At 58.6% G+C, this 16,582-nt stretch overlaps 1 protein-coding gene across 1 annotated transcript; it reads right to left on the reverse strand.

Annotated features, from left to right (window-relative positions):
* Positions 1-10,550: 10,550 nt before the first annotated feature.
* On the reverse strand, positions 10,551-14,112 carry NKX1-1 (NK1 homeobox 1). Its single transcript, XM_061191862.1, has 2 exons — positions 13,650-14,112; positions 10,551-11,404 (listed from the first exon to the last, which is right to left on the reverse strand). The coding sequence occupies exons 1-2, from the start codon at positions 14,110-14,112 to the stop codon at positions 10,551-10,553; spliced, it is 1,317 nt and encodes a 438-aa protein (XP_061047845.1).
* Positions 14,113-16,582: the final 2,470 nt, after the last annotated feature.

Below are 16,582 nucleotides of genomic sequence, written 5' to 3' on the forward strand. Positions count from 1 at the left end.
GGTGCGGTTGCACGTGGATTTTTGACTGCATGGAGGGTAGGCTCCCCTAAACCCTGAGATGTTCAAGGGCCAAGTGTAATGTCATTTTAATATTAAATTTTCTAATTAGTGAACTTACTATCTTTCCATTTATTTAGGTTTTCTTTATATTTTCTCCGTGTTTTGTAGTTTTCAGTATACAAGTTTTGCATTTATTTTGTTAAATTTATTCTTAAATGTTTTATTCTGTTTGATGTCATTGTAAATGCAACCGTTCTGTGAATTTCATTTTTGGATTGTTTGTTGCTAATGCATAGAAATACAACTACTTTTTTTATGTTGGTCTTATATCCTGAAACCTTGCTGAACTCACTTATTAGTTCTAATAGTTGTGTGTGTGTGTAGATTCCTTAGGATTTTCTATACACACTATCATGTCATCTGCAAGAGAAAGTTGTATTTCTTTCTTTGCAATTTGGATTCCTTTTATTTCTTTGACTTGCCTAGGTGCTCTGGCTAGAGCCTCAGTACAGTGCCAGATAGAATTGGAGAGAGTAGACATCCTCGTCTTGTCCCTGATCTGAGAGGAAAAGCTTTCAGTCTTTTACCATTGAGTGTAATGGTAGCTGGGTTTGTAGATGGCCTTGTATCAGACTGAGGAAGTTTCCTTATGTTCTTAGTTTGTTGAGTGTTTCTGTCGTGAAGGGAGTTGAATTTTTGTCAAATGCACTTTCTACATCTATTGAAATGATCGTGTGGTTTTGGTCCTTTATTCTTTTCGTATGGTGTGTTACATTAAGTGTTTTTCATATGTTGAACCACACTTGCATTCATGGGATAAATCCCACATGGTCAGTTTCAGTAGTCTGTATATTTCTAGGAATTTGTCCATTTCATCTAGGTTATTTGTTATTATTTGTTGACATACAGTTGCTCATAGCATTACTTTATAGTCATTTTTATTTCTGTAAGGTTGATAGTAATGTCTCTTCTATCATTCCTGATTTTAGAAATCTGAGTCTTCTCTCTCATTAATTTTCTTGGTTAGTCTAGCTAAAGGGTTATCAGTTTTACTGATCTATTCAAAGTTGTTTTTCTCTATTATTTTTCATTTTTTACTTAATTTCCACTCTAATCTTTATTATTTCCATTGGGTTGCTTTGTGTTTAGTATTTTTGATTCTTTTTCTAGTTTCTTAAGTGTAAGTTTAGCTTATTGATTTGAGATCTATCTTCTTTGTAACGTAGGTGTTTACAGGTATAAATTTTCATCTAAGGATTGCTTTAGCTTCATCCCATACGTTTTGGTATGTTGTGTATCCATCTTTATTTATCTCAAAAGTATTTTCTAACTTCTCTTGTGATTTCTTATTTTACCCATTTTTTTTTTAATTATTAGCACCTTTAATTATTATTTATTTATTTATATATATTTTTTGGCTGTGTTGGGTCTTCGTTTCTGTGCGAGGGCTTCCTCTAGTTGCGGCAAGCAGGGGCCACTCTTCATCGCGGTGCGAGGGCCTCTCACTATCGTGGCCTCTCTTGTTGTGGAGCGCAGACTCCAGACGCACAGGCTCAGTAGTTGTGGCTCACGGGCCTAGTTGCTCCGCGGCATGTGGGATCTTCCAGACCAGGGCTCGAACCCGTGTCCCCTGCATTAGCAGGCAGATTCTCAACCACTGCGCCACCAGGGAAGCCCCCTTACCCATTGTTTATTTAGGAGTTTGTCATTTAATTTCCACATACTTGTGAATTTCCCAAATTTCCTTCTGTTATTTGATTTCTCATGTCATTCTGTGTAGCCAAAGAACACATTTTGTGTGATTTCAGTTCTTTAAAATTTGAGACTTATGATCTATCCTGGAGAGTGTTTTATGTGCAGCTGAGAAGATGAGTATTCTGCTGTTGATGGGTGTTCTGTAGAGTCTGTTAGGTCTAGCTGGTTTATAGTGTTGTTTAAGTCTTCTTTTCCTTATTGATCTTTACCCCAGCAGTTAAATCCATTATTGAAAGTGGGGTATTGAAATCTCCAACTATTATTGTTAAATTATTTATTTCTCCCTTCTCTGTCAGTTTTTGCTTTGTGTATTTTAGGGCTCTGTTAAGTGCCTATATGTTTATACTTCTTATTTCTTCCCGATGGGTTGACCCTTTATAGCGCAGCCTTCTCTGTCTCTAGTACTAAACAGTTTTTGCCTTAAGGTCTCTTTTGTATGATGTTAGCGTAGCTTTTGGTTGTTTGCATGGTATATCCTTTTCCAGCCTTTCACTTTCATTATACCTCTGAATCTAAAGTCTTTCTTATGGACAGCATATATTTGATCATGTTTTTAAATCTGTTCTACCAAGTCTCTGCTGCTTGAGCGGAGTGTTTAATCTATTTATCTTTAATGTAATTGCTGATAAGGTAAGATTTATGTCTGCCATTTTTCTGTTTTTCTACATGTCTTTTTAAATCTTTCTTCCTCTGTTACCTTTTTTTCTTGTGTGTTAAATGGCTGTTCAATTCCCTTGTAATACTTTAATTCCCTTGTGTCTCTACCACTATTTTTTAAGTAATTTTTTTCAGTGGTTGCTTTGAGGACTACGATGAACAACTTAATACAATCTAGTTTGGATTAATAACAACTTAATTTCAGTAATGCACAAAAACTGCTCCATTAGAGCTCTGTTTCCTTCCAGCTCTTTTCTGCTATTTTTGTCATACAAATTGCATCTTAATAGATTGTAAGCCCATCAACATAGTTTTGTAATGATTGCTTTATGTAGTTGTCTTTTAAATCAGATAGGAAAAGAAAAGGTTTACAAACATAAGCACATTTATACTATCTCTTATCTGGCTCTGTAGTTCCCTTTCCCAGTGCCCTAATTTCTCTTTGAGGATTTGAATCTGGTATCTTTCACTTCAACCTGAAGCACTCCCTTCAGTGTCTCTTGTAGGGCAGGTCTGCTAGCAGTGAAGTCTCTTCATTTTTGTCTCTCTGGGAATGTCTTCATTTCTCCTTCGTTTTGAGGAATAGTTTTGCTGGATGTAGAATTCTTGGTTTAACAGTCTTTTTCTTGCAACACTTTGAGTGTGTCATCCCACGGCCTCCTGGGCTGCAGGGTTTCTGGAGAGAAGCTAGCTGTTAGTCTTTGGAAAGAAGCCTTGAACACGAGTTGGGTTTTTAATTGCTGCTTTCAAGATGCTCTGTTTGTCTTTATCCTCTGACTGTTCTAACCACGAAGTGTCTAGTTAAGGTCTCTGTGTGTGTCCTGCTTGGAATTTGTTGAGCTTCTTGGTTGTAGAGATTGTTTCTCATCAAACTTGGCCGCTATTTCTCCTAAGATTCTTTCTGCCCTGTTCCCTCTCTCCTCTCCTAGGACTCCCATCATGTATATACACTTGGTTGATGGTATCCATTGGCCTCTGAGGCCTGTTCATTTTTCTTCGTTCTTTTTTCTGTGTCTCAGACTGGACCTGTTGACTTATCTTCAAGGCAGCTTAGTGATTAGCTAATGATTGGACAGAGATTTCCTTAAATGCTTTGATCCAGTGAGTCTGGTGGTTTTCCGACTAGCTGTGTGTGCATGTGTCCGTGTGTTGGGCACACCTTCAGCGCTCTGCCAGCCAGTTGCTGACTCTGCCTTGGCTCTCAATTGATGAATGTTTTGGTCTTTGCTCCATGAGAAAGTAGCATGTTATAGTTTTAATTGACGTTTCTCTTAGGAGTGAGAGCAAGCATTTTTCATAATGTTAAAGCATTCATTGTTTATCCTTTTCTGTGAATTGTGTTCCACACCCTTTGCCCATTTTTCTGTTAGCTTATTGGTTTCTTATTAAACTGTGGGAGCTCTTTATTCAGTAACAAGCTGTACATGATGAGTCACAAATGTTTCCTCATTTTATCTTCTGACTTTGCTTATGTTGTTTTCTGCCATGTAGATTTTTTATGTAGTTGAATTTAACCAACCTTTCATGGCTTCTGAGTTTTGTATTCCTTCCCCACTCAAAGATTGTATTAAAAAATTCTTCCATCTTTTCTTCTAGTAGTTTTATAGGTTGCATTTTCATGTTTAAGTCACTGATCTACTTACGATTTATTTTGATATAAAATATGGCTCTGGAAATTCAGTTTTTTATTTTAAATACCCATCCAGGTGTCCCAACACTAGTAATGAATTCTTTTGTTTTTGCAAATTTAAAATACTGCCATTATCATTTATTAAAGTCCCTACGTACAGTGGTTCTATTTCTGAACTTTGTTCTATCTCATCAACTCGTCTGCCTATTTATATATCATCAGACTCTTTTAATTACTGTGCCTTGGTAGTACATGCCTATGTCAAAGACCTCTTATATTTCTGTTCTCTTTTGTATAACTTCACGTAAAGTTAGATAACTAGTGTTCTTATAAAATTGAATTCATGACTGATTTGTGACTGGTGCCCTTTGCATCGTATCTTTCAACGACTCTCCGTGAGTGTTTGTTAAGACAAACCCACAGGTCCACGTGTTTCTGGCTGGCGGGGGCAGCAGTGGGAGCTGGGCTGGCCCTTCTGGCCGGCGGGGCCCAGTGGACCGCACCTCGGGGAGCAGGCTCCACCACGCTGAGTCTGGGCCCCCAAGAAGTGACTTGGTGCTGAGGGGGTCCTGGGTGGGTCCCACTTTCCTCAGAGGCCCCAGAGGAAGCTGCACCCCCTCCCTCGGTGCCCTCAGTGCCCCCCCTTCCCACCTGTCTTGTCACGTGCTGCTCGGGACCCCATGAGTCAGGGAGGGGCAGGGGTCCTGGGACAGCCTGGGCAGTAGGTGGGTTTGGAGCCAGCAGGGGAAGGCTACACCCCGAGTGCCTTGAGGAGCCCACCTGCATGTGGGAGAGCAGGGCGCCCCAGTGAGGACCTGGCAAGCAAGAGCGGGACTGCCTGGGGGGGTGGGGTCCCAGGGCCTCCCAAGGCCGTGTAGCAGGGCGGCGTCAGTGCTGGCGTTTGGGCTAGGCAGGTTCTCGTCAGGAGGGCGGGAGCAGTGAGTGGGGAGTCCCTGTCAGCGCGGGTGGTGTGGGGCAGTGCGGGCAGGGCTGGTGGGAGCAGGTCCTCGTGTGGCGCTGAGGGCTCTGGCTCCAGCCTGGGACCACGGGGGCTGCCGTGGGGTGCGGGGTGGGATGGTGCTGTGCCCTGGTCCAAGGCAGACTGGCTGGGCCGGCCCAGGGAGTGGCAGAGGGACGGCAGGAGGGAGGACTGGCAGGGCTGTTACAGCGGCAGTCAGAGCTGGCTGCACAGAATGGAAAACTCTTGAGTAACAGTGGCTTGTGAACACAAGGCTTTAAATGTGCTTCTGTCCTAAGGTGGTGCCCAGGCTGGGGACGAGGCCGCACGGAGCCATTGGGCCTCATCCCTTCCCAGTATCAGAGTACAGGGCCTGCATCCCCAAGGCTACCTCTTGGCCCAAGGTGGCTGCTGGAGCTCCAGCCATCACTGGGTCTGCAGAAGGGGGGCGGGGGTGTGTACCTTGGGCTCAGCCATTTCCTGTGAGGAGCCTCCCTGGGAACCCCTCCAGCAACATACACGCTGCTCATGCCAACTGGGCCAAACCTAGTACATGGCATTGTCTAGCTGCCCAGAAAGCAGGAAAAGTTGTCTTTACTCTGGGGATGGGTGCCCAGCTGCCATCAGCCCTGTGTCCTGGCAAGAGGGAGAACAGGTCAGTGCCCAGCAGGGGCTTCTCCAAAGGGGGCCACCACACGGCTGTCTGGTATGGGGTGGGACATGGCACCCGGAATTGTGGCCTGCCTACAGGGGATGTGGCTGTGGAATGGACGGGACTTCCCCCTGCCACCCCGTGGACCTGTGTGCCTCAGCTCTGCACCCTCCCCTTGAGTGACGGTCCCTGCGTCCCTGAGAATGACCTGTTTGATTCCTCCCCACCCCCTCCCTGCTACTATGCCCCTGCCTGCCCCCAGGTGCCCCGAGTTGTCTGTCCAGCCTTGCCCTTCCCCATGGAAACATCACACCCTCCAGGAAGCCGCACATGGCTGGGGAAGGTCCGTCAGCTGAGTGACACTTCAGTGGCCCAGGATGGAGACCTGGGTGCCACCCTGGGATGGGGGACGTGGTAGGTCACGCTGGCTGACCTGGAGCAAGGGGGGGGGAGGGGGGGGGAAGGAGGCTGAGTGTTGGGCCAGCACCACTGGCCTGGGGAGGGCTGGGGGGCCTGGAGAGGGGGCCACAGGAGAGCTGCCGTGTGGAGGGGGGACGGAGCGGGAGTTCAGTGGGTCCTGGGAGGGGAGTGAGGTGCGGCTGGGGGCACGTCTGAGATGGGGAAGAGCTGGGCTTGGCCCTTGGGGCTCATCCTTGCCTCTGCAGGACAGGGGTGGGCGCAATGGGTCCCCCCGAGCTTTGAAAAGGAATAGGCAGCGTCCGTGGCAGGAAGCAGCAGCAGCAGACCTGGCAAGGGAGCAGGAAGGGCTGTGGGCGGGCAAGAGGGTGGTGTGATGGGTGGGAGGAGGGAAGCCAGCGTAGACAGCTCTTTTGGTAACTTCGGCTCTGAAAGGGGGCCACACTGCAGGCAACCAGAAGCAATCCCGGGTCGGGTGGAGACACTAGAGCGTATTTGGACTCCAGTGCAGCCCGGCAAGGAGGGGTGGAGGTCCTGGGGCTGTGCCAGTCCTCATGGCACTGACACCAAAGTGGGACCATGGGGGGACAGGGATGAGGTGCCAGCAGGGCCACCGTTGGAGGGGGAGGGGAGGGCTGCGGCAGGATGGGCAGGTGGCATGAGCCTGCCGTGGGGGTGGGGCGGTGGGCACTGGGGGTCCTGAGCGGGGAAGTGAGCACAGTGGGCCAGGGGCAGGCTGCAGTCCAGGTGAGTGTCCCCTGAGGGTGTGGCCGTGACTGGGTAAGGCTGAGGGTCCCCAACATGCCCAAACGGAACAAAGCTGGTTAAAGTTAAGTGGGGCAGGCAGGCAGGGAAACGTTTGGGTGGAGCTGCTAGGGTGCTCTGCAGGTCTGCTAGCAGCCCCCACACCCACTCTCCTTTTTACCAGGAATGAGAGTGCATCCGCTAGAAAAACTACATTTCCCAACCTCCCTCGGCTAGGAGTGGTCATGTGACCAAGTTCTGGCCAATGAGGTGTGAGCATCTGTTACATGGGCTTCTGGAAATCGCCTTAAAAGGAGGCAGTTGTGCCCCTCTTCTCTCTTCCTGTTTGCTGCCTAGAACGTAGATGTGATGGCTGGAGCCTCACCCTCTATATGGGTCCATGAGGATGAGGGCCCAGCCCAGCCAGGATGAGGCAGTGGAGAGCTGGACAGAGCTGGTTCTCCAAGGACCCTGGGAAGGTGTCCTAGCTGCCCAGGGCTGCCAAAGGCCAGCATTCCCTCACACAAGAAAAAATAAACAATCTCCTTTCAACTTCTGTTCATTCAGATTTTCTCTTTCATGCAACCAAAGCCTAACACACAGCAAGGGACCACAGCCAGCCAGCTGTGGGCTGGGCACAAGGAGGGGAGGAGGGCGGGGCTCAGCAGTCCCTGGGCAGGAGACTGGGGGGCAGTGTGGGGAGGGGAGCCCCCCAGGGAGGGCTCTGGGTGCCTGTGCTTGTCCGGGCTCGTACCTGCAGGGGCTGTGTCTTGCTTGCTCCTTCCACATGATGGAAACTACTTGAGTACCATTCTGGGATTGGGGGTGGATGCTCTCTGGGGCCAGGGCTGGTCCTAGGGGCTGGAGGAGGGCCTTCCCAGAGTACATGAAGATCCTGGGGCTGTGCCAGTCCTCATGGCACTGACACCAAAGTGGGACCATGGTGGGGGCAGGGATGAGGTGCCAGCAGGGCCACCACTCCCCTCTGCTTCCAGCTCAGGAACCCCAGGCTGAGAACTGGGCAGGCAGGGGCCCCTCATAGCCTATTGGGAGCAAGGGTGGCAGGGCCAGCTGGAGGGTCCCTGGGGAAGCAGCCAGAGGAGCCTGCACCCCCAAGTTCCCCAGGTACGTGGCGGATTCTGAGGACCTGATAGGAGAGTGAGCGGGAGGGCTGGGGTGGGAGCTGGGCCTGTGGGCACCTCCAGGAGTGAGCAAGGGCACCCAGGCCGGGGTCAGGGCCTGTTTCTTCCCATGTGACCATGTACAGATACCCGTAGCTCGGATGCCACTTGGGTGTGGGGAGGCTCAGATGGGCTGACACAGGGCCCAGCACGTGGTAGGCATGCACCAGAGAGAGACTGGAGGGGCCCAGGGAAGTGACAGGGAGCCGTCCCCGCTCCCGCAGCAGGGCCTGCACAGGTGCTCAGAGCGGCCCAGTGTATGCTTAGTGTGTGGGCCAATCACAGCTGTGGTATCAGCTCAGGGCTGAGTCTGCGAGCCCGGAGGTGGAGCCGGGCGGGCAGGGTGCGTTGATTCCCTGCCTCATGGCTTCCAACGGCCCCCTGCACCCATGTCCTGAGCCACGGTTGATTGATGTTGAAGGGTCCAGCGGTGTGGTCGCCTTGTTTCTGGGCGACCTTGGTGAGTGAGGGCAGGATGTGGGATGGGGAGAGGGAGGAGGCCAGAGCTGTCGAGTCTCGAGTCTGAAACTCCCTCCCTCTTCCTCCCCCCCTGCCCCACCGTGGACAACGTTGCAGGACCAGGCCTCGTGGAGGGTCGGGAGCACTGGTCTTCCCTGACCTCTCCCTCTATTCCAGCAGGTTCCGGCCCAGCAAGGTGGGCTTAGGGGAGGCAGGGGACCCCTGAGGGACAGGTCCAGCTCCTGCAAGGTCCTGATGGTTTGCCCTCCTCTGGCCTCTCCCCCCAGCTCCTGGAAGTGGAGGCTGTGGCTTCTTGCTTGGCAGCCCCTGGCATCCTGTTGGGGCTAAGTGCACAGTAATGCTGATGATTTGAGGCCAAGAGCCTTCTGGAACTTTTTGGAGCCTTCTGGGGCTCCTCTGTCAGCTGTCTACAGCCTGGAGGCCCAGGCCTCAGCAGTGAAACCAGGGCTGTCCTCACCCTTCCGCACCCCGGCCGCTTAGATTCAGGGACATTCCGGCTGCCCGCAGGTTGGGTGGAGGATTCGGATGGCGGCTAACCACCAGCAGCGAGAATACTCCGAGAATTTCAGCAGCACCAGCCCCGAGCTGATGGGGAGGGCAGAGGCGGAGTGGTGCATGGAGGGGAACTCGGGTCTGAGGCAGGTGAGGAGCAGCCTGCGGGAGGCCAGAGGCCCAGGCGGCAGGGGCTGCAGCAGTGGGCAGGGCGGTTCCAGCTGCCTCCGCCCCTCCCCCCTGCGCGGTGGTCGGGGGCTGCTCCTCCCCCACCCTTTGCCCACTGGTGATGGAGAGGACAACGTGGGGCGCCCTCTCGTAGGTGAAGGCGGTGCGTGCACGCCGCGGCTTCCCGGACTTGGGCCTGGACGGCGGTGGCTGTCACTCACCCGCCGCAGGGCCGTCCTGCTCCCCACCCCTAGCCTCAGCCCCAGCCCTGCCCACGGTGGTGGGTGATGGGCTGAAGAGCGCAGGAAAGAGTCCCTCTGAGAGCTCGCTAATCGCACACGGAGAGGGATGTCCCCTGTGCGGGCGTAGGGCTCGGCCGCGGAGCAGCCACAGGGCGGGGCAGGCGCACGGCTTCACCGCGCCGGCGTCCAGCGACCGTGGACACCCACCTTGAGTACCGGCGGGGCTGCAGCAGTGCCCGCGTCCCCGAGCCTCGGCTCTCGCCTCGAGTCAGCCACCCGGCCCAGACGCCGCCGCCTCTCCCCTCCCCTCGCTCCCCAGGGCTCCAGGAGCCCGCGTGGGGACCGCGCCCAGAGCCGGGCTGCAGGCTGTTGGAGGAGAGGTGGCCACACCGGACTCCCGCGGGCCGGGCTCGGGGTCCGGCTCAGGCGCCGTTGGGCAGGTGCTCCATCCCGGCCAGCCCCAGCTTTCCTCCACTGGGAAGCGGCGGGAGCCCCCTCCTCCTCGGGCCGGCCCGGTGCTCAGGGAAGGCCGCGCGGATGCGCAGCGGGGCGGGGGCAGAGTCTTCACCCAGCGCGAGCGCTGCCCCCAGGCCCCACCGCGCGGGCACTGTGCCGCTGGGCTTCCCTCACCCTCAAGCGTCCCGGGCGGAAGAAGGGGAAGGGGAAGGGAAGGAGCGGGGCCCCGGGACTCCTGGACCGGAGCCTCAGCGCACACAGCACCGAGGCCGCGCGCCTGTTCCCAAGCGCGTGGGGGGACCCGGGCGACGCAGGACGGGGCGAGCTTGGCCACGGGACGCCGAGCGGCAGGGAAACTGGGGCCCAAGGCCCGCGCCGGGTCGAGCACCCCGGAGCGCCTCGGTCGCGCCGAAGTCCCCACCGAAGGGCGGCGAGGAGGACGGGGCGCGGGCAAGGCGGGAGCCTGAGGGACTTGGGCGCGGCCTCCTGCGGTTTATTGATTGAGTAGAGTTCGGCAAAGTGCTTCCCAGTGGGCCGAGCTCGGCCCCGACGCGCGCGGACAGTCGTTTATAAATTTAAAACTCTTCTGTAGCAATCGGCTATATACAGAGTCAGCCTTACAAAAGGGCCGACCGGCGGGCGCCCTCGGGTCCTGGGCGCGGCCTCGGGGGCGCGAGGGCCGCCCGGCCCGGCGTCCCGTCCTGTCCCGAGGCCGTGCTCAGAGGTGCGGCGCGTAGAAGGCGGGCGCGCCGTAGGTCTGCGAGCCCAGCACGAAGGGCGACAGCACCGCCGGGCTCGACAGGAAGGGCAGCTGCGCGGCGCACACCAGGCCGCCGGGGCCGTGCGCCGGGTACCCGGCCGGGCCGTGCATGGCGATCGGTGCGCCCATGGGCGGCGACGGGCTGAGCGGGCTGAGGCCACCGGGCAGCCCCGCGCCCGGCCCGGAGCCCGGCCCCGGTCCCCCTCCGCCGCCGGTCGGCGCGCTGGTATCGGCGCCGGGGTTCTGCTTTTTCCACTTGGTGCGGCGGTTCTGGAACCAGATCTTCACCTGCGTCTCGGTGAGGCTCAGCGACAGCGCCAGGTTGAGGCGCTCGCACACCGACAGGTAGCGCGTCGCCTTGAACTTGTTCTCCAGCGCCACGAGCTGCTCGTAGGTGAAGGCGGTGCGCGCGCGCCGCGGCTTCCCGGACTTGGAGTCGGAGCCCGTGCGCTTCCGCTTGGGCTTCGTCGCCGTCGCCGCGCCCTGCGGGGTCGTCCCCGCGCCCCCGGGCGCCGCCGAGGCTCCCGGCGGGCCCGGGGCTCCGGGCGAGTTCCCACGGGGGCCGGGGACAGCGGCCTCATCGACAGCGCCTAGGGGCGCCTCGGCCTCGCCCTGGCAGCCCGACCCGCGGGCCCCGAGGCCACTGCCGCCTCCCCGCGCCTCCGCGCCGCACGCCGCCCCCGCCTCGGGCGCCTCGTCCTCGTCCTCGTCGTCGGGCGCCTCGTCCCCGCTGTCCGCGCTCGGGCTGCGGCCACCGCCGCTGCTGCAGCCGTTGGCCTCGGCCTCGTCCGCCTTGCAGGGGTCGCCGGCGTCTGCGGGCGGGGACAGGGCGGGGAGGGAGGACAGCACAGTTACGACCCGGCGCCCTCCCTTCCGCTCGCTCGCCCCTCCGGCGCCCTGCTCCCCTTAACGAATCCCTTTTCCTGTTTCCGTTGCTTCTCTTCTTGCCTCCCTTTCCCCTTAGCGCATTCGTTTCCCTGCCCTCTTCCCTCCTTTCCTTCTCACCCTCCCACGCTTTCTCCCTCCGTCCCCTGTGCATTCCTTCTCTCCAGAGGCCCCCCTTCCCGCCATCTCCCGAGCCCAGCGCCTTTGCCCCAGCAGGGCAGGACGGGGCCGCAGGGCTTATGGCAGAGGGAAAGAGCCCATCGATCCATGGGGCAGATACAAACTTAATTAAACTCATTTTGCGTAATGTACAAACTAATTAACGGCCATTTAATTTATTTCAGCGTACATTACCCTCCAATTACCACAAGGCTCCAACAGAGCCAGCCAATTACTGGGCATTTAAGAGCGGGCCCGGCCAGAGTCCTGGGGTGAGGTTGGAGCCCGCTGTGGGGAGGCGATTTCCGGGGACCAAAAAAGTTGCCCTGGATCCATCCCTACCTCAAGACTTGGGGCCCTAGAACTTGGCCACCCTTGGCCCCTCGGCTGAGACCCCAGCAGGTCCAGGCTGGTTCCGACCAGGAGGGCCTGGCCTGTGCAGTGGGGGTCTAGAGCAGTGCTGAGACCAGCCGGGTTGGGAGTCCCCACTAGGTCAAGTCTGAGCAGCAGCTCCGGACCCCTCCGGACCCTCCAAGCAGAGGCCCGCGCGGTGGCTGCAACCTGAATCTCAGAAATTGGGAAGAAAGCATCTGTCCTGGTCAGGGCCTGGCAGGGGTGGCGGGGAGGTGAGAGGAGTAGTGTTTCTATGCAGCCCCTGCTCCCACAGGTGGTCATACAACCAGGAGAGAAGCCAGGGCAGGCGCCCAACACCATGCTGCCCAGTCGGGCACCAGGCCCCGGTCAGGTTGGCACGGAGAACTGGAGAATAAAGGACAAATTCAGTCCTGGAAGATTCCTCCAGGGTGACCGCAGGGGCTGCTCGGAGGCCGGCAGGGCAGATATCCTGGCCCCCACCCATACCCCTTAGCGGGAGGAGAGACGGTCCCCCCGGTGACCCTGACAGCACTTTGCCATCCAGCTTCCGCTCTGTCCAGGGGTGGGCTGAGGAAGGAGGAGCCCTGACCCAGCTCCCTCCCTAAACTACCAAGAAACTGGGCCCTCCGACAGGGATGTCTTCCCCATTTGATGGAGGCTCTGAGCGGAAACTCCCAGAACCCTGGCCAGGCCGAAAGCCTGAGGGGCTCCCCTCCAGCCTTCCCGCGATTGTTCCCCCTTCATCTCCGCCCAACCGGGAGGAAGCCCAGTGCAGGTGCCGGGAGGCCCCTCGCCTGAAGAGGCCCACCCGAGCCCTGCCGGCCCTGCGTGCCTCTCCCGGCGGGGCAGAGGGCCCGGGAAGTTGGAGGGAGGAAAGGCCGGCGGAGGGGGCACCAAAAGCAATCAGGAGCCGGTCGAATGCAATTCTCGATCAATAGCGGCCCCTAATAAGTGTAATAGGTTTTAATCGAGTAATTATCCGAATTTTGACCCTATAATTTAGATGTTCGGGGGGAGTTTGCAAGGTGCTTGAAAGAGATATGCATGCAGCCGTAATGGGATATCGACCAGGCCGGGGTTGCGGGCCGCCCCATTACCAGCCGCTTTCCGCCGCTAAGCACATTTCCCCTTAACTGTAATCGAAGGGATTTAATTGTTTTTCCAGAGATAACCAGCGTTTTGTCACAATTAGTCTGATTTGTCCAAAAAAAAAAGAGAGACAGAGAGACAAAGGGGGGGGGGAGGAAGTAAAAGAATAGAGAGAGGGAGGTCTCCGGAGGCTGCGGTGGGAGTGGGGAGGTCACGGGCTAGCCGCCGCGCACGACCCCCTTCCTCTGCCACCTACTGCCCTCCAATGCCGGGGGTGCGCGGTGGCCAAACCTGGGCCGGCCATGCAGCCCGTAGCCCTGGGCCCGGTCCGGGGGAGGCATCCCGGGAGGCACCGGGCGGTGCGGGCCCTGGAGTCCGGGTCGGACGCAGGCGGCGGGCGGGCTGGTGCGGGCCCCGCGCGCTGCGAACTTTCCACCGAGCCTTGGCGCCGGGCCGGCCAGGTTCGCCGAGGGGTCCCGGGAGCGCAAACGCGTAGACGCGGCCCGTCCCTCTACCGCCGCGACCCGGCGCCGGCCGTGCCCTACTCACGCGGCGGCTCAGCTCCGGTACCGACTCCAGCTCCTCCGGCGGCGGCGAGGGCACGGCGCTCCAGCTCCTCTGAGCGCGGTGGGCGTCCCGGGGCAGCGGGGGCCGGGGCGCACGGGGCGCATGCCGCGGGCGCCACGGGGCCCAGCAGCACACAGCGGCGTCTTCTGCTGTTGAACTTGTTGGGGTCCAGGATGTCCAGCACCGAGAAGGAGGTGGGGCGCGGCGGCGGGCCGGGCCGGGCCGCCCCAGCCCCCTCGGGCGCCGCGGGCACCGTGTCGCTGGCGGCGAGCGGCGGGGCTCCGGCCCGCGGGAAGGCGGGCAGCTCGGCGCGCCCGTCCATGGCGTCCCGGGCGGCGGCGGCGGCGGGCGCGGGCGGTGCGGGCCCCGGACCGGGCCCGGGCGGCGGCGGCGGCGGCGGCAGCGCGGGGCCGTCCCCGGTAGCCGCCGGGCCGCTCGCGCTCATGCCGGCCTCCCGCCGCTCCGGCCGCTCGGGCCCCTCCGGCTACTGGGCTCCCATCCCCGGCGGCCCGGGCGCCGCCGCACGGTCTCGCGCCGGCGGCCGCGGCCGCGGGTCGGCTCGCTCCCCGTGCAGCCTCGCGCTCGGCCGGTGCTGCCTGGCGCCGCCTCCGCCGCCGCCTCAGGCGCCCGCCGCTCCCGGCCCGCTCATTTATGGCGGCCCCGCCGGCGGCGCCCACGCGCCCACTCGCCGCACACACGTGCGCCCGCAGGCGGCCGCGGGCTCCGCCGCCCTCGTTAGCGCGCGCGCCTAATTGGCTGCGAACGGTCCCGGGCGGAGGAGGCGGGTCCCGCGCGGGACACACGGACTGCGCCCCGGGCCCGACCGACAGACCCACAGCCCGGAGCCGGAGTGCGGTCCGCGAGCGGCTGTCGCGGTTCGCGGCGTGCCGCTGCGCCTCCGCTCGTCCGGAAACGGCGCGCCGGCCTCCTGGGCGGAGGGGGAGGGGACAGCCCCGGCTTTTAAATAATTGCGGGATCCGTCTGCGGAGGGGCCGCCGAGGCCCCCGGGCGCGCCTTAAGAGTTGACTGGGGCGTCCCGGCGGCCGGCCGGCCTCTCCCCCGGCTCCCGGCGCTCGGGGCCCTGGCGCCCTGGCGGCTCCCGAGGCTCCGGCGGCCCTCGGCGGCCGGGGCGAGGAGTGGGGTCCTCGCGGGCCGACTCCCGGGGTCTTCGCCGCGTCGTCAGCTCCCTCCCAGGCGTTCCGTGGACCTCGGTCCCGCCTCTCTCCGTTGCTCCGCTCGAGGTCTCCTCTCGCGTCTCGGGGCCTCCCTCGCTCAGGGTCTCCGGCCCTCTGTCCCCTCCCGCCCCCGCCCCCGCCCCCGCCCCCTTCGCGTCGTCAAATTAGGGCCTGGCCTCGAGTCCCCGCCGGGGGCGGGGCCGGCGGCCCCCAGGGTCGCTCATTAGACGTGGAATCGAAAATGGGGACGGCTGGAGGGCCCCCACGCCCCCGCCCCCGCCCCCGCCCCCCCAAAATGGGGACAGAAAAAATCGTACAGACGGCAGAAGGCCTACACAAAAATCGATAGCCTCAAGGAAGGAGAAACATCGCAGCAAACTCCCCCTTCCCACGCCCGGAGAAATAAGTCCTTCGGTCCGGGTCTTTATGTGTGCACATTTGTCTACAGCGGCGAGGTTTGCACCCCAGGGCCCTGCGGCCCTCGGGGTGGAGGGACCGGCTGGCGTCCGAGGGCGGAATCGCCGCTGCTCCCTCTTCCCTGCGCCCGCCAACGGGCACACCGGCCGACCGCGGGACCCAGGCGGGAGCCGGCGGTAGGAGCGCGCGTGCGAGTGTCTTCAGGGTGTGCGGCTGTGTGTGCGCGCGGCCGTGTGCACGAGCGGTGTGCGCCGCCTCACACTGCGGTCCCCGGAGCCTGCTCTGCGCACAAGGACGGGTCCTTTGCAATTACCGCGGGCAATGATCCTTTGGAAGCAGAAATTAAAAGTTGGGAGAAATAATGGGGGACCGATTGGCTGTAATTTGGGCCAAGCTCGGACATGCTGAGCCTCGAGGAGGCGGGGGGCGGGGGCGGGGGCAGGCAAGACCTCCCCTCCCCCAGCCGGTCCCCTCCCCCGCGTGCTGGTCGGTCCCAAGATTCTAATCAGACCCACAACACTGTGTCCTTCCTTGCCAGGACTTGATTATTCTTTATCTTTAAATTATAAATCACCTCTGGGGGAAGGAGGGTGGATAATCTCTCATCACAGAGAGGTAATTATCTCCTTCCCACCCCCACCTTCCTGGAGGGACTCTTAGGCTCTCTCCACCCCTCCCCCAGCAAAGTTTGAATATAGATGTGCACACGCATTCACACGCACTCACAAACACACATTCTCCAGCGCGCGCCACACACGAGCGCAAATCCGTTCATGAGCACCCGGGCACACCGTGTGGAGCTTGTGGCTCACAAATGACCCGCCAGCTCCGGGCTGGGCTTGGAGGAGGGGCACACAAGGTCCCCTGTCCCCTGATCTGCTGCCTGATCCCCCATGAGGCACAGCTACTGGGCACCCTAAGGGGCCAGGTCCCAAGGGCTGGGCCCTGACCTGGCTCTGGGTGGCGAGTCTCAGTGTGACCTAGTGTCACAAGCCCCTCAAAGGCATGCTCTCACTCCATGCCTGTCCCTCCGCAGGTCACCAGGTGAGGCACAAACGCAGCAGTCCAAACCGCCACACCTTGCTGGGTGGGCAGGGGGCGGGCAGAGGTCTGCTCTCACCCCCCTTATACGCACACGTGAGCTCTCTTGGTACAACTTTCATTCAACATAAACACAAGCACACATAAAATGACGTTTTATATAATGTGGACGTAGTATAATGTACGGGGATTACCGCTAAAGCATAGTAAGTAGAATACAATATGTTAAGTACGATATGTAATAAGCATAGTGGAATACTACACTGTAATACACAGCCACAC

Source organism: Eubalaena glacialis, chromosome 5 (genome assembly GCF_028564815.1).
Source record: "Eubalaena glacialis isolate mEubGla1 chromosome 5, mEubGla1.1.hap2.+ XY, whole genome shotgun sequence".
Lineage (NCBI taxonomy): Eukaryota > Metazoa > Chordata > Mammalia > Artiodactyla > Balaenidae > Eubalaena > Eubalaena glacialis.

Bases quoted from the DNA above. Each gene is read 5' to 3' on its own strand.
- NKX1-1 (XM_061191862.1), bottom strand. From the start codon at position 14,112: ATGAGCGCGAGCGGCCCGGCGGCTACCGGGGACGGCCCCGCGCTGCCG. The intron at 11,405-13,649 runs GTGAGTAGGGCA...CCCCGCCCGCAG, and splicing joins TACCGGAGCTGAGCCGCCGC to ACGCCGGCGACCCCTGCAAG.